This window comes from Quercus suber, unplaced genomic scaffold, assembly GCF_002906115.3.
Source record: "Quercus suber isolate HL8 unplaced genomic scaffold, Cork oak 2.0 scaffold_116, whole genome shotgun sequence".
NCBI classification, from domain to species: Eukaryota; Viridiplantae; Streptophyta; class Magnoliopsida; order Fagales; family Fagaceae; genus Quercus; species Quercus suber.
The window spans coordinates 1127803-1153261 of NW_027069581.1; the positions used below are offsets into that span (position 1 = coordinate 1127803).

At 34.2% G+C, this 25459-nt stretch overlaps 1 protein-coding gene and 1 pseudogene across 8 annotated transcripts; one reads left to right on the plus strand and one right to left on the minus strand.

The window, feature by feature from the left end:
• LOC112035041 (nuclear intron maturase 3, mitochondrial-like) overlaps nt 1-12379 on the plus strand; it is a 25811-nt pseudogene extending 13432 nt beyond the window's left edge.
• Nucleotides 12380-15221: 2842 nt separating this feature from the next.
• Nucleotides 15222-25343, minus strand: LOC112020805 (disease resistance protein RPV1). 8 transcript variants are annotated; one of them, XR_010629823.1, is made up of 10 exons: nt 25077-25343; nt 24457-24984; nt 23110-24208; nt 21864-22142; nt 19535-21748; nt 18785-19478; nt 18189-18509; nt 16719-17080; nt 15829-15998; nt 15222-15716 (listed from the first exon to the last, which is right to left on the minus strand). XR_010629823.1 is itself a non-coding variant. In XM_065775649.1 (8 exons), exons 2-7 carry the CDS (start codon nt 24969-24971, stop codon nt 18226-18228), a joined length of 5085 nt encoding a protein of 1694 aa, XP_065631721.1. In that variant the 5' UTR covers nt 24972-24984; nt 25077-25343; the 3' UTR covers nt 15226-15716; nt 18189-18225. The 8 variants fall into 8 exon arrangements, 6 of the variants coding, with proteins under 6 accessions (XP_065631721.1, XP_065631719.1, XP_065631720.1 ...); XR_010629822.1 differs by lacking the exon at nt 16719-17080 and having other exon boundaries at nt 15225-15716; XM_065775649.1 differs by lacking the exons at nt 15829-15998; nt 16719-17080 and having other exon boundaries at nt 15226-15716.
• Nucleotides 25344-25459: the final 116 nt, after the last annotated feature.

Consider the following 25459-nt stretch of genomic DNA (forward strand, 5'->3'; position numbering starts at 1 on the left):
ATAAGGAGTGATGTGGCTTGAATTTCAAATATATGTAAGATAATATAATTATTACTAATAAATTCTATAAGGTAAGAAAGAAAAATAATAATAATAATAACTTAAAACACAAAACTAAATCTTACAACCTAAATTAGTTCTTAAAAATACAAAATTTATCAACCTAAAGTGGAGATGCAATAAAAACTAAAAATCCACCAAAACATTGAGAGAGAGAGAGAGAGAGAGAGAGAAGGAGAGAGAGAGAGAGAATTTTGAAAGAAAACTATGCAAAGAATGGAAAAGAGTGACAAATTTATAGTAAGAGGGAGATAAGAAGAGACAAATAAAGAAGATGAAGAAAAGATGAATAGCAATATTAAAGTAGAGGTAGTGGGAGATGAAAGGTAAGGAAGAAGAAAGTTGAAGAAATGTGTAAATATTTAAAAAATAAGTGAATGTAAAAAAATTATAGGAAAATTGGAAATAAAAAAGAAATATATATAGATGTTAAAACGACAAAGATAATATGTAAAGATAATAATATATAAAGTTAGAAAATTTAAAAATCCATTTTTTGACATTTCATTTAACCTTATTTATAATATATATATATATATATAAATATATAATTTTCATACACTATTACTTTCGAAAATCTAATGAACAATGCTACCTCTCATTTATCGTTTTTGTTATGCAAATCATCAGTTAGTAAATATATGATAATGGTAAGAAGCGTTACAAATGAGATCACTAAAATCAATATATAAAATTATTAGCCACTATCATTATGGAGTAGTAATCTATAATTTTGACGCATCCAAAAAAGTGGAATATATAGAGTTTTCTTAAAAGTTTGTGTAAAGATTCACTGTGTGTGTGTGTGTGTGTGTGTGTGTAAAGGTAAAAAAAAGGTATATTTAAGGTTTTTATTAACTTAAAAACTATTGAAAAACCAATTGTTAATAGCTAAAATTATAGTATTAATAAAATATTTAATGAGACCATCCTAAAAAAATTATCACGCGCAACGTGTGGGTATGTGATTAGTGTATATATATATATATAGCCAAAGCTTAGAGAATTCTTAATTTTGCGCTATGTGTCTCATTTAATTTTAAATTTTTTGCTGAGAGAATTATTAAGTATAAAAATCAAATAGCCCAAATCCAATTAGATTCTAAATTGAATTTTAATTGGAGTCCAATTTTTTGGCATAAGTCCATTTAAATTTTTTATTTTTGTGGCAAGTGAAGGGTGCAAAAACAGAAGAGTTTAAAACCAATTAAATTCTAAATCACACACACACACATAATGTGAAACTATTACATATATTAGAAATGTACGATTTAAAAAAAGTGTAAACTAATACTATATATAATTGAAACCATATAATTGTGATTATTTTTAATTGTATTCGTGCATATGCACAGGACTACAAACTAGTTTCCATAAATAGAAAATGTACAACACATTTCTCGTGAGGGAAAGAAGTGGGGGGTTTGGGAATTAGCAAGCTGTTAGTGTGTCCTCTAGCTACACACTAGTTTCCATAAATAAAAAAGGTACTGATGATGTGCTGAAATCGTCAGTGAGTTGTAGGCTCCAAAGCACTCCAATGGGTACCTGTGGAATGAGAACAAAATGGATCAAACAGAATGCACCGGTATGGTATCAACCAAGAACCCTCCGAAGGTCAAGTTAGTGAATAAGAAATCTCCAAGAACTTTATAGTGAGAGAGTTTGAGATTTTTTGTGTACTTGAGAAAAGTGCGTACTTGAGAAAAGTGGAGGTCTCCTGCTTATCTAGCAATTTAATGGTAAGACTAGATCCCTCAAGTGTGGGGATCTTTCTTTAGGAAGAAGATTTGGTACTTAGGGTTTCCAAGATTGCAGGGTGTTTTTCCATATAAGGGATATGTGATCTTGTAGCAGATTCACTTTGCGTGATACACAAGATATTTCCTTATGTAGGTTTTCGTGGGGACCAAGACTCTGTGGGAACTATCAGCTTCATGCTCGCTCCGTCGGGCTGTTGCGCGCCCTATCGGCCCTTCTATTTCGTCCATCGGGATTTTCGTCATTCAATCTTATAATGTGGTCCCGTCTCTTTACATGACTTTAGGCTCTTCGTCCGCTAATGTGGGACTGAGGGACCTGTAGGTGTTGTCAGTGCCTATGTATGACGTGCCTGGGCACAAGGTAAGAAATACCCCCATAAGGTATAATGCCTTTCTTACGAGGGAAAGAAGTGGGGGGGTTCGGGAATTAGCAAGCTATTCGTGTGTACTCTTTTGGGAAGTGCCTGAGAATAAAATCCTAGTACACCTACCAGCTAACAATTATACCATTCATTTATGGTTAAAATAATATCAATTTCTAATAAGAGAGCATATTAACTTTAATTTTTTCACCATACCACTTAGAAAATTACACGTTTAAATCGTTCCATTTATAAGGTAAATGTGTGGATGTATGCAACTCATAAATTTATTTATTTATTTTTTAGAAGAATGCAACTCATAAAATGAATGATATGATTTACACATTCAAACAATACATTATATTTAAGGGCTTGGCTTATACCTACCGTACAATTATATTTAAGCAAATGTTTAGTACATTTCATAATGGCTTCTGAGCCCCTCAATCTTAGATTTTATTTCAAAATTTTAGTAGCCTATTTCTTTTGGTACCAAAAATTGGAAATAAAAAATAAAAAATCATGGTATGCAATAATTTGGAATTTGCTTTACTGGGTATATTCCTTTAAAAAAGGGAATAGTCTATATAATAATAAACTTTTAAATTTTGATAGCTTGGAGTGTAATATTATTTTGAATAGAATAAAGAAAAAAAAAAAGAAATCTAATAGTTGATTTGTCAAAATTCACATATAATAAAAAGATATTGAAAGGAATTTTAGCCATTAACTACAATCAAATTAGTAGCAAAACTTTATTGTTTTGAAAATATACTTCGGATGTCTCTCATTATTTATCCTAAATTGTATCATCATACTTCTGGTAGAATGCTATACATATACATATATATATATATATATATAGCCAAAGTTTAGAGAAAATCTAATTAGATTTTAATTGAGTTTTCAATTTTGCGCTATGTGACTCATTTAATTTAAAATTTTGTGCCAAGAGAATTATTAAGTGTAAAAATCGAAGAGTTTAAATCTAATTAGATTCTAAATTAGATTTCAATTGGAGTCTAATTTTCTACCACATGTTCATCTAAGTTTTTTATTTTTGTAACGAGTGAATTATTGAATGCAAAAGCTGAAGAGTCTAAAACCAATTAAATTATATGTATATATATAGAGAGAGAGAGAGAGAGAGAGAGAGAGAGAGAGAAATTACACTTTACCCCTTGTTGTTTGCTCGAAAAACACTTTGCCTACTTGTGGTTTAAAAATTGATACTTTACTCACCAGAGGTAAACTCTGTTTGTCTTCCATTATTCACATCGGTTAAAAATATGGGTAAATTTATATTTTTGCTACTTTTTTATATTTCTTTCCTCTCAAAACATAAAAAAAAACTAAAAAATCAAGAAAAAAAAAAGATCTAAAAGTTAAGTTTTGTAAAAAAATTAAGAACAATCATAATATTATTCTTGTTAAAATTAAAAATATGAAGTAGTGAGTAATGTTGTTGAGTTCCTTCTCTTACTTTAGATATTTCTCCCACACACAAACACATCATTTCCTCCCTTACTTTTCAATTTTCATAGGCTTTGCTGGTGTGGGATAGGTGCCAAAAAATCATTATTAGGTGCCACATTTTGGTGAAGTGAACCATGCTCGCAGGCCACAGATCTAGGCTGGAAGGTTTTAAATAATTTTCTAATTACGCAAAACATCTTTATATTACAACTTTACTGGACTGAAATCCAGAATTTTATTTCATTTTTTTTTATAAGATAGAATTCTACTCTAATTTAATCTAAGTGTATATTTGTGTAAAACTTCTTTCTAGAGAGTAGAGACTTGAACTCCAACCCTTACCCCACACTCATAAACACTTATACTTGCAAGAGCTATTGTTTCGTACAGTACAATAGTCAAGACATTAATGTTGAATTAATTTCTAATAATAAACACTTGATATTCTCGGAGGAAGGACAATCGTACAATATAGGCTGATTGTTGTGGTAACACGTAACAATTTAGTCTCTGTATCACCTAAAAAAGGTACAAGATTTATGAAACAACGAATTTTTTGGTAGAAAAGTTTGAAAATCAGAACCCGCCCTTTCTGTTTTCCTAAATGTTGGAGAAAAACTGAAAGATAGAGAGAGCAACTTTCATGGCAAAATTGGTTGTATGGTAACTTTTTAGGAAAATTTTAGGTGAATATCATGTGTTTGAAGTTATTTAGGGGCTGTTTGGTACTTTTGTTTAAACAACAGTTTTTAGTGTTTAAATAACAATAACATTTTTGACATATATTTTTATAACACTCAAGGGCGGAGGCATATATTGACCGGGGGATAATGCCCCCCCTCCCAAATTTTTTACTAATATATATATATATATATATGCACTAATTTTAGCAATTTTGTTTAATAAAATTACATTTTGCCTCCTTTAACAATATCATTGATTCTTTTTAAAATAATACTATAGCCTTATAGGTACAAATTTATCTACAACATTTTTACAAATATTTGAGGTACAAAGTCTTATTGGTTCACATTTGGGCCCACCACTTACATTACTTTTTTTTTTTTTGGTAATCAGGATAATTTCATAAACTAAAAAACATCAACAAAAGAGCATTGACGCTCATACATAGTCCCAACAGCATCAAGGTTAATCAAAAGAGAAACATCAGCTGGGGGAAAATGGAAAATTATAAAATCTTGAGAAAGTAAGGCGCCTCTTCTAGCAGGAGTGTCAGCACACTTGTTTAGCTCCCTATAACAATGTTGTATTCTAGCTCTCGGGATCTTTTACAAACCTTCTTTACAGTCTGCAATAACCACTTACATTACTTTTTTACTTGCTAATAACCACTTGCCATATTAGCAATTTGTAAAAGAATTTGTAGCTCTAGCATTTTCCTCATTTAAAGGCCATTAAAAAATTTAAAGATTTAAAATCTAAAACAAAATATACAAGCCCAAAAAAATTAGCGCAATAACAAAAATTACCAATAGTAAAGTTAAAAATAATTAAGCATAATTAACCAATTTTACTCAAAACAAACAACTAGTCCTTTAAAAAGTTTTAAACAAAATAACTATGTCTTTACCTAGCAAAAGAAGCATCAAAAACTCAAAAAAAAAAAAAAAAAAAAAATCTCAGTATCTAAGAAGCAGCAAAATTTACAGTCTGCAATAACCACTTACATTACTTTTTTACTTGCTAATAACCACTTGCCATATTAGCAATTTGTAAAAGAATTTGTAGCTCTAGCATTTTCCTCATTTAAAGGCCATTAAAAAATTTAAAGATTTAAAATCTAAAACAAAATATACAAGCCCAAAAAAATTAGCGCAATAACAAAAATTACCAATAGTAAAGTTAAAAATAATTAAGCATAATTAACCAATTTTACTCAAAACAAACAACTAGTCCTTTAAAAAGTTTTAAACAAAATAACTGTGTCTTTACCTAGCAAAAGACGCATCAAAAACTCAAAAAAAAAAAAAAAAAAAATCTCAGTATCTAAGAAGCAGCAAAGCCAACCGTTAGAGCCATCCCCACTAACTTCAAGTCTCGGCTCCGTCCCTGATAACACTTAAACATGTATTTCCATAACATTGAAAACTGAACAACAATGTTTAAACACTGCTACGAAACGAGCTCTTAGTTATGTAAACTGTTTTTGGAACTTGAGTTTAGCAAACTTGAGTTCTAGACGTAAAAATTAATTTACAGAACACTAACACACTGTTTCTTTTCATGCTTTGTTTTATTTTTGGTCAAAGTTAGTGCTTCAAATTTCAAAAGGGTTTGGCTTCAATCATTTGCTTTTTGACAAGTGAAACCAAATGCAGACTAAATTCAAACTAGTGCTTCGAATTTCAAATAGGCTTGACTTTTTTTGTTGGAACTTGGAAGTGAGAAGCAGTGGAACATGGAAGTAAGAAGCAGTGGACGCTTCATAAGAGGAGTGAAAAAGAAGGGCCTAGAACTCGAGTTTAGTAAACTTGAGTTCCAAGCGGTTTTTTTCTTTTTAATTCTCGTTAGATGTCTACCAATTAGAACTTGAGTTTGACAAACTCGATTTTGGGTTGGTTTGATAAACTTGAGTTCAAAAAACAATCTACATAACTAAATTATTTCAAATGCATGTTATTCACCTAAAATTTTCCTTAAAAGTTACTATTCAACAAATTTTGCCCAACTTTCATGGATGGGGGTAAAGTGTTTATTATTGGAGTTTTGCCACAAGAAAAACAGACAAATAAAACTTACCTTAGGTGGGCAAAGTGTCAATTTTTAAACCATAGGTAGGAAAAATATTTTTCGGACAAACCATAGATGGGCAAAGTGTAATTTTTCCTATATATATAATGAGAAACTATTACATATATTAGAAATGTATGATTTAAAAAAAAATTGTAAGCTAATACTAGGTATAATTTGAACATCTTTTTCAAAAAATGTATAATTTGAACCATATAATTGTGATTGTTTTTAATTTTTAATTATACCTATGCATATGCACGGGGCTATATACTAATTTTCATAAATAGAAAAGGTAGGATGCCTAATTGGGGGTTAGGGAATTAGCAAGCTATTCGCGTGGTTAGGGATGTGTTTGAGGCTAAAATCTTAGTACACCTACCAGCTAACAATTATACTATTCATTTATGGTTAAAATAATATCAATTTCTAATAAGAGAGCATATTAACTTCAATTTTTTCACCATACAGCTTAGAAAATTACACGTTTAGACCGTTCCATTCATGAGGTAAATGTGTGGATGTATGCAACTCATAAATTTATTATTATTATTTTTTAGAAGAATGTAACGGTGAAAATAGCCAAATACCATGTTTTGGCAAAATTTGTGACAAACTAGCACTATTTTGAAAATATTTAGCAATCTACCACCTTTTTAGTACTCGAGTTCCACAAAATTGAGTTCTAAATAGTATTCGATTTCAGTGAACTCGAGTTCCTAGTGAGTCGCTAGCATGGTACTACTGACCTAAAATTTGTGTAATTAAAAAAAATAATATGGTACTCAATATTACTGAAATCGAGTATATCTTTATAGTACTCGAGTTTAGTGCAGTTGAGTACCTTGTTTTTTTTTTGGTTGGAATGACTTGAATAGTCAAACTTAGTGGCTTGACATTAGCCAACAAACCATTAAAGGGCTTGCATGCCCAATGGGGACTAAGGTTAAAAAATCTGAACTTGAACTCTTCTTCTCATCTCATTGGCGTTTTCCTTAATCCTCCCTCTGAAGCCAATATTGAGGGAATCAAGAGGGGTGAATTCTTATTGTTTGGGCTTGTTATTTGTGAAGCCATTTGGAGAGTTAGAAACCAAGCTGTCTTTGAAGGCAAAGAAATTAATCCTATTGAGCTATGCCAGAAAGTTGATAAGATCATAGTTGAGCACAAAATGTCCATGGCAAACCATTCGGGCTTCCAATTGCCGAAACCAGTACAAAGGTGGAAGAAACCCCTTAGAGATTCAATCAAGATAAATGTTGATGTTGCTTTCAAGGATGGTAGCTCCTCCATTACAGTTGTTGCTAGAGATTGGAGAGGGGAAGTGGTATTTGCTTTTGCTAAGAGAGTATATACCAACCTCCCTCTCCAGGTAGAAGCAGAAGCCATTAAATGGGCCTTAAGCTTAGCAGAAAGTCTTGAAGCAGTTGCTATGATTGTGGAGAGTGACTCCAAAGACTGTGTAGACGCACTAGCACCTTCTGGCAAAAAGGTTCCCTAGAGAATTAGAGGCATTTGCAGTGAAATTCTCAACTTGATTTCTCTTATCCCTGCTTGTCATGTTATCTAGATTCCTAGGGGGGCAAATAAAGCAGCTTACTCTCTAGGTAAGTGGTCATTTTTGAACAATGTTTTTGGGTCTTTTGATGTTGGTTTTGGCCCTCCCTGTTTTGAGATTATCATTAAGGCTGAGGCTCTTGTATTCTCTTTGTAGTTCTGTTTTTGTCTTGTGAATAAAATTCTTGTTCATAAAAAAAAAAAAAAAAAAAAAAAAAAAAAAAAAAAAAAAAAAAAAAAAAAAAAGCAAAAGAAAAAGATGCATGATATTCAAGAAGTTTCATGTGTGAAGAAATGCAAGAGCTTGCAAGGTACTTGACTATATGAAGCTCGAATACTATAAAAAAGTACTCGATTTCAGTAATATTGAGTACCACAGTATTTTTTTAATTACACAAATTCCTGGTCAGCAGTGCCACGCTAGTGACTTACTAGAAACTCGAGTTCACTGAACTCAAGTACTGTTTAGAACTCGATTTTGTGAAACTTGAGTACTAAAAAGTGATAGATTACTAAATATTTCTAAAATAGTGCTAGTTTACCACAAATTTGGCCAAAACGTGGTATTTGACTATTTTCACCGCTTTTTTATTTTTCATTACACATTGCTTTTTTTACATTTACATTGCTTTTTGAACAGTAGAGACTAGGGAGTTTATTTATAAAACCAATATAAAAACGTAATTTACAAAACAAATAAAAAAGTTTGCTATTTGCGAAAATCTGGCCAGCTACTACCTCCAATTTCGAACTCAGGCACAATTTCAAAATCCAAAACTTCCACTTCTCTCTTCTCAGTTCTCATTGTCTCAATGCTTATTCACCTCAGAATAATAAAGCCACTTGAATTCAGCCCTCCAAGCCTTAGTTCTCACTCAATACTCTCAAGGCAAGTTCTCCAACCTTGTCCCAAACGTCATCGCTTTGCCCAGTGTCCTCCTCACTGCCTGCCAAAACATCACCACTCCACAACACAACAATGGTTTCAGGCTCAGCTCCCTTGACTGACTCGCAGTCCCTTCTCCACTCAGTCTCAAAGCGATTCGACATCGAAGAAATGGGCAGTCAGCTCTGCGACAATCGGTTCCATATTGAGGCTTGTTGTGTCACAATGCTACCCTCAAGAAATAAAGGTGAGTCCTTGGTCTTGCCCAACTTGAAACTAAAGGTTTTGATTGAAGCTATTAGGTTGGTATTGAAAATTGTGTATGATGGGCGGTTTGTAACTTTTTCTTAAGGTGGGCGTGTCGGTATGGGACGCCACACCGCCATTAGATACCTTAAGAGCTCGGTAGAGAATCCTAGTTGGTGGTTTAGTGTCTCATTTGATAGAGAAAGGTTTGATGTTGTGTTTATTTATTGAAGAGAAAATAAAAGATGTTTCTTTGATTGGTTTAATAAAGAGGTTGTTTAAGTGTGAGGTGGTGAATTGAATTGGGTGGTTGTTACTTAGGAAGGGGGTTTCCTCAAGAAAGCGGGTTGTGTTCGATTTTGATTAATATTTACTTTAATGGGTTTGATAAAGAAATTCAAGATATGCGTCTTTAGAAATTTCAGGAGAATCCTAAGTTTAAATCGGAGCAGCTTGTTTGGATGTCTGGCCTGTTTTATAAGCCAGTGAAGATGTATGTGGTCAGCTATTTGGATGAATATTAGTGATAACGTCGGGGTCGAAGATGTTGACCATGGACTTTGAGAATTGGGTTTTGAAATATTTAGAAGGTAGGTTAGTTTTGAGGGTCGATAAAATGAAAACGGCAATACATAGTGTAGTATCTGAGAACATTAGTTATCTAAGAATGGAACTACAGGCCGTTCCACCTTCAGTTTTGCATCCTCCCATGACAGAAAAAATACTGGGGATGAAGATATTGCAGCATGTTTTTAAGAAGTTGAAGCAAAGTGATGGGTTTAAATTTGACTTTCAAATTGAAAATGAGGTTCGAGAAATCTTCAGAACCTGGGACTGATGAAGTGGTCCAAGATTTCTTGGAAGAGCGTTGGGAGTGGCATCAGATGCTTATAGCATGCGATTTTCTCTCTTTAAGGCACATTAGAGATCAATTACCCCAAGATCTGGTTGATGCTTATGATAAGTTCCAACTTCCAAGAGCAAGTTGACAAGCATTTGAGTCCGGTCCAAGCTAGAAAGGCATTAGAGAAAGAAGAAAGGATAGTGGAGGAGGAAGAGGAACGGAAATATGCCAAGAGCATGGTTGAGGATTTGACGAGGCTGTGTATGAAAGTTGATGCACCAATAGAACTTGTCAGGAAGGCACTTAAGATGGCTGGTTTTACAAATAACATGGGTCACCCTAGGCCAATGAAGTTACTCATTGCTCTTGAAGATACTGATATTATCAAGTGGTATGCAGGTGTACGGAGAAGGTGGCTTGATTTCTTCTGCTGCTGTCACAACTTCAAGATGGTTAAAACTGTAGTAACTTATCACTTGAGGTTCTCTTGCATTTTGACACTAGCAGAGAAGCATAAATCAACCAAGCGTGAAGCCATTAAGCATTACACTAAAGATTTGAAGGTCTCTGATTTTAAAGGAAATGAAGAAGTGTACTTCCCCACAGAAAGAGAGGTTAAAATGATAGGAGATCAAAATCTTTCGGATCCAAGGCCTGTTGATGGGGCTTTATCTTTGGCTTTGATCACGTTGGCTTCTGATGAGCCTTAATGTTCCTGATCGGTCATTTTTGTGACAGAATGGATACTGTTTATTATCAAGTACGGTTACTGCAGAACCGTTTGAGTGTGAATCCATCTGTTGAGGACAAGTGGGTCCCAGGGATGGGTGCAATTCATGAAAGTCTCAATCGGAAATGCCTCCATCTCTGTTCTTGTCACACAAACGATTTATATATGGGGAATATCACCCTGCAAGACATTGATTGCACTGCGTTTGTGGATGTGGACTGAATGTTGCATGTTCTGCCGCAGTTTTCTACATAATTGGCATTGGTTCTGTTGGCTGCTATTGATCTGAACCTTGTTCAAGAAATTCTTCTGAATTTCTTTTCTGAAATGAGGCCAGGCAGGTGATGTGTAAATTGTTTGCGTTTTTATTGAATTTTTTTTTTTTTTTAGCTACTAATGTCATTGTCATTTGTGGTGATGAATCCTCGTGTGAAGTTTATTATAAACCATTATAGAAAAAACATATTCTAGTAGTCATTATCCAATACTTCTCTGAAAGACATCCTTTATTTTCCCAACCTTGAGCACTGATTTATCTCACTGCTCGATCTATTATGATGGAACAAGATTACAAAACCATTTCGTCCCTGAAAATTCTGTTCTTGTGCCTTACATATCCTTTCAATATGATAATCATGTCTTTCCTTAAACTGTTTTTTCGGTGCCTTCTTACCTTCTTCTATGTAAATGTAAGTATCTCATGTTGACATGCTCAATTTATTCTACAGCATTGTGACTGTCATGCTCACCACACCAGCTGTTTGATCCTTAATTTGCAGTTTGATTCATACAAACCCTTAGGTCTTTGCAATGGATAAAATATATTAATCATTCCACTCTTTTTATTTTTTTATTTGTAAGCCACACATGGACTAAAAGATTTCCTTTGGCATGTCTGGTGAAAAAGTTAGTGGCTACTAAAAGATTTATATCTATGACATTTTAAAAAAATCTTTGTTAATTAAATTTTGTTAAATTTTGAGTGAATAGCCCTAATAGCAGTTTAGTGCTGACGTTTCTTTGGCTTATTTTTTGTTTGTCCATTGAAACCTCACTAAATGCCTCTGAAGTTACAACCTTGCAGTTTTAAGGATTTTTTGTCCATATTTGATGTTGGGATTTTTTTTAGTTTTTGGTTGGGGTTCAGTTTTCCGAAGTATTTAGTGCCTCTTACCTTTGATCTTTCTGATTTTATTTAGAATAATGCTAGAAAACCTGTTCTTCCAACTCTTTTCGTGCTTGTGGTAGGTACATGTGAAGAGCTGTTCTCAAGTATCGTAGGGTTAAAAAAAGAGCCAAGCTGCTTGCAAGCAGCTCGGTCAAAGTTTGCTTGGCTTGTTTGTTAAGCAAGATGACCTGTGCTTGAACTATGTTCTGACTTTTGGGCTTAAGCACCATTATGCTCAGCTGGTGCACTGGCTCTGATAGAGGTTCTCCATCATAGATCTGAGGGAATATTCTTCTTCTCAAACTGATCTGATGCTTTCATTTTAGGAATCAAGCATAGACAGCACATTCTTCTAAACTTTTTATTTTTTATTTTTTAATTTTTAATTTTTTTATTTTCATTATTTTGTCATCTCTCCATAAGCTTTTCATGTATAAGATGGATTTTTCTCCCTCTAGTTCTCCTTTTGCAAACAAATGATGAAAAGAGTAGCCATTCCTATAATAAAAAGCCATCACTTATGTGCAATTACCTTACCCTTGATGTAGAGCTCATCAGCTTTTGAAGTTTAAATGCTCAAAACAGCTAGCATTTAGAAGTTTTTCGGAGCTTGCAATCGGCTTGGAAGAGAGTTGGTATTGCATGAGCTGAGCTCCAACCAGAATATTGAGACTGGAATGAAGCTCGAGCAAATATTGAGTTCTATAAATTTTTTGCAAAAGCCGAGTCTGAGTAGTAGAAAGTTGGGCTTAACTTGGTGTGTTTAACTCCTAATTGTATGATTGGTTAACCAAAGGTGTGCGAGTTCAAATCTTAAGCACAACCATTTTGTGCAAAAAAAAAATTATGATGGGTGATGTATGTGTATATGCTTGCATTGACTTGAAAATTAATCTTCATTTTTCTTTGATGATTGACTTGTACTGTAAGTACATCTTGTAAGGTTGAATTTATTCAACCATGTGTTAGTTTTATTCCATGCCAAATTTGCTTATAATTCAGCAATTAGATACCTTGTATTTAGGTGAGAATCATGTAAGGATTGTGTGTGAGAGAGTGTGAAGATTTCAAGTATGTGTGCATTCAGGAGCATTCTCGCGACTGGAACTCACGAGTGGCTCGCGATTAATGACTCGCCATAATGCCACACGTGTGAAGCATGCAGGAAGCTGAAAGGTCATAACAACTAGAGCACTACAGGACAAAAAATGACAGTAAGACCAGTCAGTTATTTCACGATTGAAACTCGCTACCAATTGCGAGTGAGTCGCCAAAACGCCCTCTTTTGCAAAAAAATGACTATTCACATTCCTCACATATCCTACTATAAATACCCTTATACTCACAAAATGTAGAGAGCTCATAGAGAGAATTCTGAGAGAGAAACCCTAGAGAAAAACAAGATTGACTCATCCACAATTTTAGACATTTAATTCTCCAAATTCCTCTACTCTCACCCTCTCCATTGACATACCATTGAAAGGATACTTAGCCAAATCCTTACCTCACCATACCCATATCAGTGAGAAGGTCATTTGGTGCTTGGGAAGCAGTTTAGAGAGGACCAATTCATTTGGTTGATGCAATGGGCTTATTGCGAAATCCGAAAAACTAGAGAAGACATGGTTAGACTCAACCTTATTGAAGTAAGAAGCTTGGAGGGCTTAGGTGCATTGGGTAGATTAGGTTTGGAGGGTTTATTGCTATTCATATATCCTAATTTAGTAATTTTATTCTATAATGGATCATTTTACCGCTTAGAAGGCGGTGGAGAGGTTTTTCACCGAGTTCTTCAGTTTCCTCTTTGATAACACGTGCCGGTGTTATCTTTGTGTTGACATCTCTCTAACCCTTACTTTTACCTTTTAATTGCTGCTGTGTTGTGATTAATTATGATTTAGAGTAATTTGTTTATTTGGGTATTGCTTGTACTTATCATTCTGCACATTTATTGTTTGAATATAAGTTTGTGTTGGTAATTTTGAAATTGGGGGTCTAAACATTCACTAATGTTTTATACACCAACTGAACTTTCACCTCTTTTGCTTTCAAAGTTTAGTCTATGTTTGGCACTTCTGAAAAACGCAATATGCTTTTTTTTTTTTTTTCCCTATTGTTTATCAAAATTTTCACTATCAGTATTGAACACTCGTTTCCTTTTAACTGGACTTTGTGGTTGTTCTTTGTAGGGCTGGCTATTGTGGGGTTGTGTGAGTCATCTTGGAATCAGGGGTACTGGATTTCAAGGCTTTTAAGTAAAAAAGAATATTTTGGATGGGAAAGTGTTGATCATTTTTGTGACGAAGTAGGCTGAGCTTTTGGCAGACTAACTGACCATAAATAGGTTGAATAGACAGGTTGAAGAAGGTTTTCTTACTAATGAAGTGTAATTTTTTATGGGCTTTTGAGGTTTGAGTTTTGGTGAACCAAAGGAATGTCATTGGTGCAGTTTGGCCTCAACGTCTGCGTCTGGAGGCTGCGTTTTCCTCCTCTTTTTTTTTTTTTTGGTTGGGGCCGCTTTGTTTGACTTTGGAGGCAAAAAAAATCGGTGCATGAACAGTGCGTATATTGTTTACGCATTGTTTACCCACAAATTTCATTTGTAATCAACAAAATCATTAAAAATGGGTCCCACGGTACTATTTACACATTTAAAAATTATTTTGTTACAGTGTTTTCAGTTTTCAGTTTCAGCAACAATAAGTTCAATTCAAACGGACCCATTGTTTCATTGTTTGGCGGTTGCAATATCAAGTTTAATGGGTTTGTGTGTGGAGAAATGTGGTTTCTAAAGATGGAAGGTAGTTTCTAGAAGATATAGATGATACACTGTACAAAAAATGGTTATGAGAAATGAGATGGATAATTAAGATTAGATTTTTCATTTTGGATTTTGCTGGTATAGGCACATTCTCTCTCTCTCTCTCTCTCTCTCTCTCTCTCTCCTGATATAAAAAAGTGGTAGCTTAGCCTTTAACTAGACTATTCTACTTTTTGACCAAGAGACACTCTAAAACCTTATAGACCGATAGTGTGATGAATTGAATCTTGGACCTTTAGGTTTATGTCATGCCCCAAACCTAGCTCAACATGTTCAAAATACTATCGAGGTGACCACCTAGTCCGAACCAAAAAAAAAAAGAAAAAAAAAAAAAGAAAAGAGAGAGAGAGAATGTTTTCAATAATGATGTGAATTGGATTATCAAATAATCAAACAGTTGAGATTGAATTATTTGGCACTTCAGAAGCAAAAGAAAATTTTCAGTTTGCTTCAAATATGAATTCTTTTGCTGCTTTTAGTCCAACTAAATCTAATAAAGAGTAGGCAAATATTTTAGATCAGGAAGAGCATAGGCACTTGAAATTCTCCTAGAAGTTGTCAACACTAGGTAACATAGGGCATTTTAATGGTAGCTTATTGTTGACTAATAATCCATATCATATGGCAAAGTAGTATTATTGAAGCTGCTTCGATGGTAATCACCACTAACATGTTTTGTTGTAAGTGCCACATAATGCCAACTTAGAATTGTCTCCGTTTGAATTGCAAATTGCTCAAAGCTAATTCTTCACCAACTAGTGGGATTTGTGGCAGAAGCAACTTGGTCATTTGAGAAATCAAAAATGTCCTATAATCAGCATTATCAATTATCCAAATTTTCATTTTTCAACTCTCAAAATGTCCCACATCTTTGTAAACATTGCCTTAGTGGCAAAATGCAAAAATTCCCTTCGTAATTCTGAATTCAAAGTTTCTACACCTTTAAAACTAGTCCACACTGATGTCTAGGAGCTAGCACCTCTCACATCAGTAAATACTTTTCTTTACCATTTAAGCTTTGTTGATCATTTCACTAGTTTACACGGTTGTATCTGTTACAAAATAAATCAAAAGTATTTGTCATATTTTAGAATTTTAAAGCCATAATGGAAACACAATTTCATCCAAACTTAAAATCCTAAGTGACTTTGGAGATAAATATACTCTAGCTAAAATGGTTGAACTCTGGAACTTCCAGGTGGAAAGCACTTGCAATTGTCCCAAGGCTCATCCTCTAGGTGAATATACTTCAACTGAATTTGATAAATTTTGTACCTCACAAGGCATAATCCATTATTGTTCTTTTCCACACATGCGTTAACAAAATGGGATAGCTGAAAGAAAACATGTCATTTTGTGAAAACTTTATACATTGACTAAGGTCCTAAATAATGCTCATTCAAAGATTCAACTGTTATATATTACCAAATAATACACATTCTTAACATCATTATTACTCATCAAAGAGGTTTAAAATATCTCATTACATAACAAAAATCCAATTAATTTAGGATGAATAAGAGTTTAGCCTACAAGGACCAAATTTTAATTATCAAATCAAGAAAACCAATCTATGATGAATCAAGTCAATAACTTAAATTGCTCAACCAGCTTAGTATGACATTATTTTTACCATGTCCTAATCATTGGGTTCAAATTTCTCATAGTAATGACATCAAATCAAACAATCAAATTCTAATTTCACATTTTATGAGTAAAACTTTTTAAATAAAAAATGACAAAGAAAAAAAAAATTAGTGTTTTGTTCACGTATCGACGGAAAAATCTATATATCAAACATAAGTTAGTGAAACATACTGAAATTTAGGTCGAGGTGGATGGAGGGATGATTCATCCCGATAAATAATTTGAACAAAATGGAATTGATAATTTTCCTTCTACATGGACTTTTTTCTCTATTCAAACACAAAAAGAAAGAAAATAGCGTAGGAGTATCAGAAATACAACCTAGTTTGACTAATCTAATTAATTCAAAACTAGCTAGTCCTTAAAAATTTTTAAATGAATTATTGGGAATGGCAATAGATTCTTACAGCAGGCAATTTTCTCTCTTTAAGGCGCATTAAAGAGACATTAGAGAAAGACTGAGACTGTTTCTAGCTAGAAAGACATTCAAGACAGAAGAAATGAGAGCAAAGGAGGAAGAGGAATAGGAATATGCTAAGAGCACAGTTGAGTAATTGATGAGGCTGTGTGAAATGAAGCAATAGAGCTTGTTTGGAAGGTGGTTTAGATGGCTGCTTAGGATGATCAAGTTACTCATTGCTCTTGAAGATAATAATACTATCAAGTGGCTTGATTTCTTTTGCTGCTTTCACAACTTCAAGATGACAAAAAATGTAGCAACCTATCACTAAAGGTTCTTGGGTATTTTGTTTGTCACTAGCAGAACCAACTGTCCAAGAGAAATATATTAATACAACAAACCTCATGAGATTTTTTTAATAATTAATTTTTATTTATCAAAACACTAGAAGAAAAAACTTCAAACAAAGCTGGACACAAATAACAGCCCAGCAAAAACAAGACTCAAACAACCTCTCCTCTCTGCTACCAAAGTACAAACAGCTACATTTGCAGCCACACTTTCCAAGCCCAACAGTGCACTCAATCGTTACAACAAAGCAAATTCAGTTCATAAGCAGACATTGCTCTAATCACTAACTGTTGAGTTAGTGGAAGCATTTATGCTTATTTGTTATGTGTAACAAACTAATAGTAGCTTATTTTATTTGTTGTGTGTAACAAAATAACAGTATGTTATGCAAAATAGAAATAGAAAAGACAATCACACATAGATCACAAAGGTTTGCGTAGTTCGGTTTTAGGCCTACATCCACGAACAGTGTCTAACAGAAAATTTCACTAAGAATATAGGAGATTACAAAATAGCACAAAAGCATGGGACAAGAGAATCTTTAATTTCTCTACACTGATACCACAACTTAAACTCTATAAAACCAATTAAACAAAGCCACACATATATACACACATTGGCACATGCAACAAAAAGGAACCCTTGGTTGATTGTTGACCAGTTTAGCGAGTGCCAAGGTAACCTTCCCTCTTACCACTGCGATAGGATTCAAGTTTCTTGGATCCCCTCCTTCCAATATATAAAAGTGCCCCAACAAGACAAGAAGAAAATTTTGTATTATTCAAACCTGATTAAAACACTTAAAAAAAAGTGATATGAGATGAATTTAATTTTGAGCTTGTGGTGATTGGGATGTGAGTGCCAAAAGGTAATGTTAACTAGCACAATACTTTGAACTTTCTTTTTTTGTCTCCATCAAAGCTAGTATATGTACAAAAACAGGGGTAAAAATCTAAAAGAAACACTCTAATTTGTACATATGACAAATTGAAATTTTTTATCAAGCGAATTTAAACCTGACAATCAAAACCCACACTTTCAATTCATTGGATTCCCCTCCCCAAAAAATAAAAGAGAACATCAAGACTTGTAAACTGTAATAGCAAGAAGAAAGATGATGACTTACAGGCAAAGAAGTTGAAACATTCCTAACACTGCATTGTTTAGAGTACACCATACATCCTCCAAGTCTTTGGATGTGGTTCGTCGTTAGAGTAGGCTTCTCCACTAGGTCCTGCCCCATCTTCCTCATCACGGCTTCGCTTATTTCTGCTACCTTCTGCAGCTGAATTATAAAGATCATGACAGTGATCACCTAGATCCTCAGAGAGTGTCCTGCTGTTGATGCTTAACTGTGTTATAGTTTGATTGAAATCTTCAATGTCATGATAACTATCGCTCTTCCCTCCGTGAATGGATTCAAGCTTCTTGGACATTTCATCCTCTACTTCCAATAAATAAAAGTTCACAAACAAGACAACAGGAAAAATTTCTATTACTCCAACCTAATTAATAAAAGAAAAACCTAAAAAAGGAAAAGTGATATGGTATGATTTTAATTTTTGAGTTTGGGCTGATTTTGCTGCGAGTGTTAACAGAAATCCTAAGGTACAACTAGCACAATACTTTGAAGTTTACATTTGAAAATGAAAATGATAGTATATATCGCTAAAAAAAATGATGATGACTTGTAAAGTAGTAAGAAGAACAACGATAACTTACTCGCGAAGAAGTCAAAAATTTCCCTTTGACTCAAATCCTCAGAATCAGCCATAAATTCTCGGACTCTATGAATCCACTTTGGCTGTGGTTCCTTATCAGAGTAGCCTTCTCCACTAGGTCCAGCCCCATCATCCACATCATGGCTTTGTTTATTTCTGCTACTTTCTGTGGCTGAATTATCAATGTCATGATGGATTACACCCAAATCCCCATACAATGTGCTGCTGTTGTTGATGCACTGTGCCATGGTTTCATTGGAATCTTCAATGTCTTGCTTGTATACCAAATGAACCCCAATTTTATCCACCTCCACGCTGTCGACTAATATTTTAATCTCGAGCTGACTGAATCCGTTGGCATCAATGCGACTACATATTTTGCCCCAATTGGAGACGGAATGGTGAGTGGACAAATAGAGCAGCCAAAGGTGAGGTGATTCAACTTTACCATATTTTGTCGTAAAATAATAAGATTGTTTGAAATATGCAATTTTAAATCCATTGACATGAAAAGAACATGAAAGTTGCCAATCACTATAATATTGACGTGATCCATTGGGTACAAAACCAACACTCAACGCAATTCCCATTAGCTTATCACACCCGGCAAAAGACACCTGTATGTTATCACCTCGACATTCAAGGTTAAACCATTTCGGAATTTCATTTCCAGGAATAATAATATGTGGTAGTCCCTGAAATATACAAGGCATAATTTTAGGAACAGAGAGAGAGAGAGAGAGAGAGAGACCTGAAACATGTTACCACCACTTTGAATATAGTCAACCAATTTGAAGCAGTTGAGACACTGGAAATTCAAATGGGAGTGATCTGACCTAAAAGGATAAAATTGCAGTTCGGGCAATCTCTCCAGTGAGATACAATCGTTTGCAATTACAAAATAAATAGTTGATGGAACATTTTCCAAAGATTGAAGTCTCTTGCAACCCTCCAAATAGAGTCCTCGAAGATTATAGAGTTGGGACATGCTTTTAGGCAGGGAAACAAAATTATTTCCACTTAGATTTAAGATTTCTAAAGAGAACAAGCAGCCGATGTCATCAGGGATTGACCAAAGATCGCAGTCACTAATACGCAAATATGTTAAAGAATGCAGACCCGATAAGGAAGGCAATAATAAGCCCACCGAATTGGAACTTGTTGGTAGGGAATAATATAAAAATGAAGGCAATAATATTCTTTCTGTATCAGGACTTGTTGGCAGGGAAAATAATGAAGTCCATAATGGGCCCATCGACTCAAGACTACTTGCTGGCTGAGAATAAAATTCAGATAATGTCCATCCACGGATATGTAGGCGTTTGAGATTTTTAAGGAGAACAATGGAAGAAGGGACCTCTTTTATGGCTGTCCAACACAAATTAAGCACCTCCAAACCTTTCATATTTCCCATGTTTTTTGGAAAGTTGACAAATTTTAAACATCCATAAAGATCAAGGGAATTAAGCAACTTCAAACTACAAATGGTGCTAGGAAGGCGCACAAGATTTGTGCAATATCTTAAAGTCAATACAGTAAGGTTAGTCAAACGTTCAATTGATGAAGGCAACTCTTCTATAGCTGTTTTACTCAAATCAAGCTCCCATAGCTCCTCGATCATCCATAGGTTTTCTTGCAAGTTTTTAAATCCTGGGCATATTGAAAGATTTAGAGCACCATAAAACTTAAAACCACGAGTGATGTTAGGAAGACACACAAGTTTTTTGCAATTAAAAAGAGCAAGTGAAGCAAGACTCGTCAAGCATTCAATTGATGAAGGCACGTTTATAGATGTTCCACTCAAATCAAGAAATTTCAAACCTTTGTAATTCCTTAAGTTCTCCGGCAAATTGTCAATATTTGAGCACCCACAAAGATCAAGACATTCAAGTGAATTCAAACTACAAATGGTGTTAGGAAGACACACAAGTTTTTTGCAATTAAGAAGAGTCAGTGAAGTAAGACTCGTCAAGCGTTCAATTGATGAAGGCAGCTCTTTTATAGATGTTCCACTCAAATCAAGAAATTTCAAACCTTTGAGATTCCCAAAGTTCTCCGGCAAGTTGTCAATATTTGAGCACCCACAAAGATCAAGACATTCAAGTGAATTCAAACTACAAATGGTGCTAGGAAAACACACAAGATTCTTACAATTTTTGAGAGTCAATGAAGTAAGGCTAGTCAAACATTCAATTGAAGAAGGCAGCCCTTCTATAGCTGTTCCACTCAAATCAAGCTTCTCTACATCTTCAATCATCCATAGGTTCTCTGGCAAGTTTTTAAATCCTGAGCACGTTGAAAGATTTAGAGCACCATAAAACTTAAAACCACAAGTGATGTTAGGAAGACACAAAAGTGTTTTGCAATTAAGAAGAGTCAGTGAAGTAAGACTCGTCAAGCGTTCAATTGATGAAGGCAACTCTTTTATAGATGTTCCACTTAAATCAAGAAATTTCAAACCTTTGAGATTTCCTAAGTTCTCCGGCAAGTTGTCAATATTTGAGCACCCACCAAGATCAAGACATTCAAGTGAATTCAAACTACAAATGGTTCTAGGAAGACACACAAGATTATTGCAACCATTTAAAATCAATGAAGTCAGACCAATCGAGCTTCCAAATGATGAAGGTAGTTCCATAATAGAAGTGCCATTCAAAATAAGACTTTGTAAGCATTCCATGTTTCCCACAAATTCTGGAATTTTCTTGAGTATTGAGCAATTAGAAAGATTAAGAGTTAGGAGGGAATCCATTTCAAAATTTCTTGGAAGACAACTTAGATTTTTGCAAAAGTTTAGATCAAGATCAACAAGCTTTTTATGAATTGCAACGGATGGGTGAAGCTCACGTAAACTTTCACAATAGCGAAGCCTTAATTCCTCAAGATTTGGGACTCCAGTCAATTCTGGGGATATAATCAAGTTACAGGAGTAGGACAAGTTGATAAACTTCAACTTATCAAAATTCTGTTAAAAGAAGAAAAAAAAAAGTTAAAAAAGAAGTCAAGTTGATGAGCTTCCTAGTGTCCGATTTATTTAAATTTAAACGCAAAGTTGTGAGGATACTTAATAACACAATTACCTTTCTTCCTATCCAAAGTTGTTCTATGCGGCTCTTTTTCAAAGAAAGTCGAACAAGCTCATCTGACTGGAAACTTGATGGCAAAGATTTTGAAGGATATTCATACCAATTAAGAATTCTTAAATCACCAGGAAGATGTGTAGGGACATAGTAAATCCCATCAACTTCAAGAAATCTAAGATTGTACATCTTCAAAAAGGCATCAGGGTTCCGAGTTGCCCCTTGCTCTTTAAGATGAAAATTACCCAAAATACTCATAGCTTGAACTGCTTTTGTTCCCTAATAAAATTCAAGAAGGAATTGATAATTTGCAAAAAAAAAAAAAAATTATTAGCATAACCATTCAAATTTCAAATTTATTGAACATGAAGGTAGGGAATGAATTCAAAATTAGGCTCAATCCTGTCATGTCGATGAACTTCAACTTGTCAAAATTCTGTTAAAAGAAAAAAAAAAAGTTAAAAAAGAAGTCAAGTTGATGTGCTTCCTAGTGTCCAATTTATTGAAATTTCAATGCAAAGTTGTGAGGATACTTAATAACAAAATTACCTTTCTTCCTATCCAAAGTTGTTCAATGTTGCTTTTTTGCAAACAAAGTAGAACAGGCTCATCTAGCAAGAAAGTTGATGGCAATGATTTTGAAGAATAATACCTCCAATCAAGAACTCTTAAAGAATTTGGAAGATGTTGAGGGCCATGGAAAATACTTTCAATTCTAAGTAATTTATGATTGTACATATTCAAAAAGGCCTCAGGGTTCCAACATGCCCCCCCCCAGATGTGCTTCCTAGTGTCCAATTTATTGAAATTTCAATGCAAAGTTGTGAGGATACTTAATAACAAAATTACCTTTCTTCCTATCCAAAGTTGTTCAATGTTGCTTTGTTACAAACAAAGTAGAACAAGCTCATCTAGCAAGAAAGTTGATGGCAATGATTTTGAAGAATAATACCTCCAATCAAGAACTCTTAAAGAATTTGGAAGATGTTGAGGGCCATGGAAAATACTGTCAATTCTAAGAAATTAATGATTGTACATATTCAAAAAGGCCTCAGGGTTCCAACATGCCCCTTTTTTTTCATTATAATTACAGAAAATATACATTGCTTGAACTGCTTCTATTCCCTAATAATCAAGAAGGAATTGGTGAATTGTGAAATATCTTATTAGCATAAATATTTTAAATATCAAATTTGTTGAACAAGAAGGTAGGGAATGAGCTCAAATTCTCTAAATAAATTCTTACCTGATTTTTTCTCAGCACGTTTTCAATATCCTCAAAATTCCACAGTCTACTACGCCTCCCACAATCATTAGGGCACTCTTGAAAAACTATGTTCTTACCCATTTCTTCAAGTAAATCATGCATCCACAAATCATTTGCACTATCAATTTTCAAGAGAGATTTATTAACGAGTTCCTTCAATCCAATAACAGCGTAAAGGCCAAGACTATCCAATACTTCTACAATATCATCTTTCCCCCTATGGTTAAAGAAGCATGCAATATGTAGGAATATTTCTTTCTCTGTGTCATGGAGTCCATCAAAACTTATTTTAAGTACTCGGAGAATGGTTCTCTCAGGAAATTCTCTGAGCCTCTCTAATGCACTTTTCCATTCAGCAATACTTTTTCCAATCAAAAATGAACCTAAAACCTCAAGGGCTAACGGAAGGCCTCCAGCATATTTCAAAAAATGGTTAGACAGCTCTAAATAATCATCTAGGACATGTTTGCCTTTAAAGGCTTTTGATGAAAATAGTTGAAGAGCATGTTCACCATTCAATCCATCAACTTCATATATTTCATTTACTTCATGTGTTTTCAACACATGCTCATCTCTTGTTGTTATGATAATTCTACTGCCCGGACCAAACCAATCATGCTCCCCAACTAAGAATTTCAACTGGTCCAATTTATCTACATCATCAAGGACAAGAAGAATCCTTTTACAACATAACCTATTCTTGATCTTCATAACTCCATCATACTTATCCCTAATTTTCAAATCTGTTACCATCAAAATATTAGAAATAAGTTTCTGTTGTAGTCCAACTAAACCATCTCTTTCAGATTTTTCCCTAACATCCTCAATAAAACAACAAGCTTCAAATTTAATAGAAACCATATAATAAACAACTCTAGCAAGAGTTGTCTTGCCCATTCCCCCCATCCCCCAAATCCCTATAAAGCGAACATCATTTGACCCTAAAGCTAAACGCATCTCCAATTCCTCCATTCGAGAGTTCATTCCTACTAGGTCCTTGGCAATGTATGGTAATGTATCATATTTCAAGTGAAGCGATATCCATCCCACAATGTCTTTGATGCTTTCTATCTCAGACCTGCAATGAACAAAGTACAAAATGCATTGAGTTTGAGCCACCAATAGGTCACACAAAGAATACGATGCATATTTCAAGCTTAATTCTGTTGACTGAAACAAAAATATATAAATTGATTCGCTGAGGACAAAATTAAAAGAAGTAGAATAAACATGAATGTAGATTTGCTTAAGGTTCCAAATAAAGTTACATATATGAAGTGGGTCATCTGAATATTTAAAAGAAATAAATAAGTCAAGTCAAATTACCAATAATCCTTTAAATGCCATCCGCTAAGGCTTCCCACTTGTGTCAAAGCGTCTCTCCATTTCTCCACCTTCTCTTTGTTCTCCTTTTCTTCATGTTTAGCAAATGCTAGTGCAAAAGTTCCCATTTGTTTCCGCACATAAGATGGCTCCACGTAGTGAAAAACAGGAAGAACTGTCATTCCAGTCTCATTTTTGCAGCAAATGATCTTTGCAAGTTCATCTAAGCACCAAGTTGAAGATGCATAGTTTGCTGAGAGAATGACTACAGCAAATCTCGACTCTTCTATTGCTTTCAACAGTTCTGGTGAAATGGGTTTTCCTCTCTCAAGTTTTTCATCGTCCTTAAAGGTGAAAATGCCTTTCTGGATCAAAGCTTCGTATAGATGACCCGTAAACTTGCAGCGGGTGTCCACGCCTCTGAAGCTGAGAAAGACATCATACTTCCGTCGGGCAGCAGAAGAAGAAGAAGAACTTGGGAAGGATGACGAGTCCGTTTCCATGTCCACTAAAGCCATTAGAAAAATAGATCTGCGTGCAAAATTTAAATAAAAAAAAAATCAATTAGAAATTTAGAACTGAAAAACGATTAAAAAGAAAATAATTAGGGAAGAAAAAATAACTTGATCCCCAACCAGACTTGCGTAATTTTGAAAATGCGTCGAATCCAATCTGAAATTTGCAAATGAAAAGAGAGAAGACTAAGGAGAGAATTTGGAGAGGACCAAGGAGAGAATTTGGAGAGGACCTAGAATTTTGATAGTGATGAAATTTCAGTGCTCCTTCTAGGAAATATTATAAGAAATTTCCACTGCTCTGCTTTATTATATTTTTCTGAGTACTTCCACTTCCTAGAAATTTCAGTGCTCCTGATAGAAAACAAAGAACTAAAGCATTGAGTTTTTTTTATTTTTATTTTTTTTTTTAAAGAAAGAGCTAAACGTCGTGCAATACCTTAATTCTCAGCCATAGATTTAATCTAATGGCTTAAATCATTGACACCTCA

Bases quoted from the DNA above. Each gene is read 5' to 3' on its own strand.
- LOC112020805 (XM_065775649.1), bottom strand. From the start codon at position 24,971: ATGGCTTTAGTGGACATGGAAACGGACTCGTCATCCTTCCCAAGTTCT. The intron at 24,209-24,456 runs GTAATTTGACTT...TGTTCATTGCAG, and splicing joins TGGCATTTAAAGGATTATTG to GTCTGAGATAGAAAGCATCA. The intron at 19,479-19,534 runs GTCTCTCTCTCT...TGTATATTTCAG, and splicing joins GTGGTGGTAACATGTTTCAG to GGACTACCACATATTATTAT.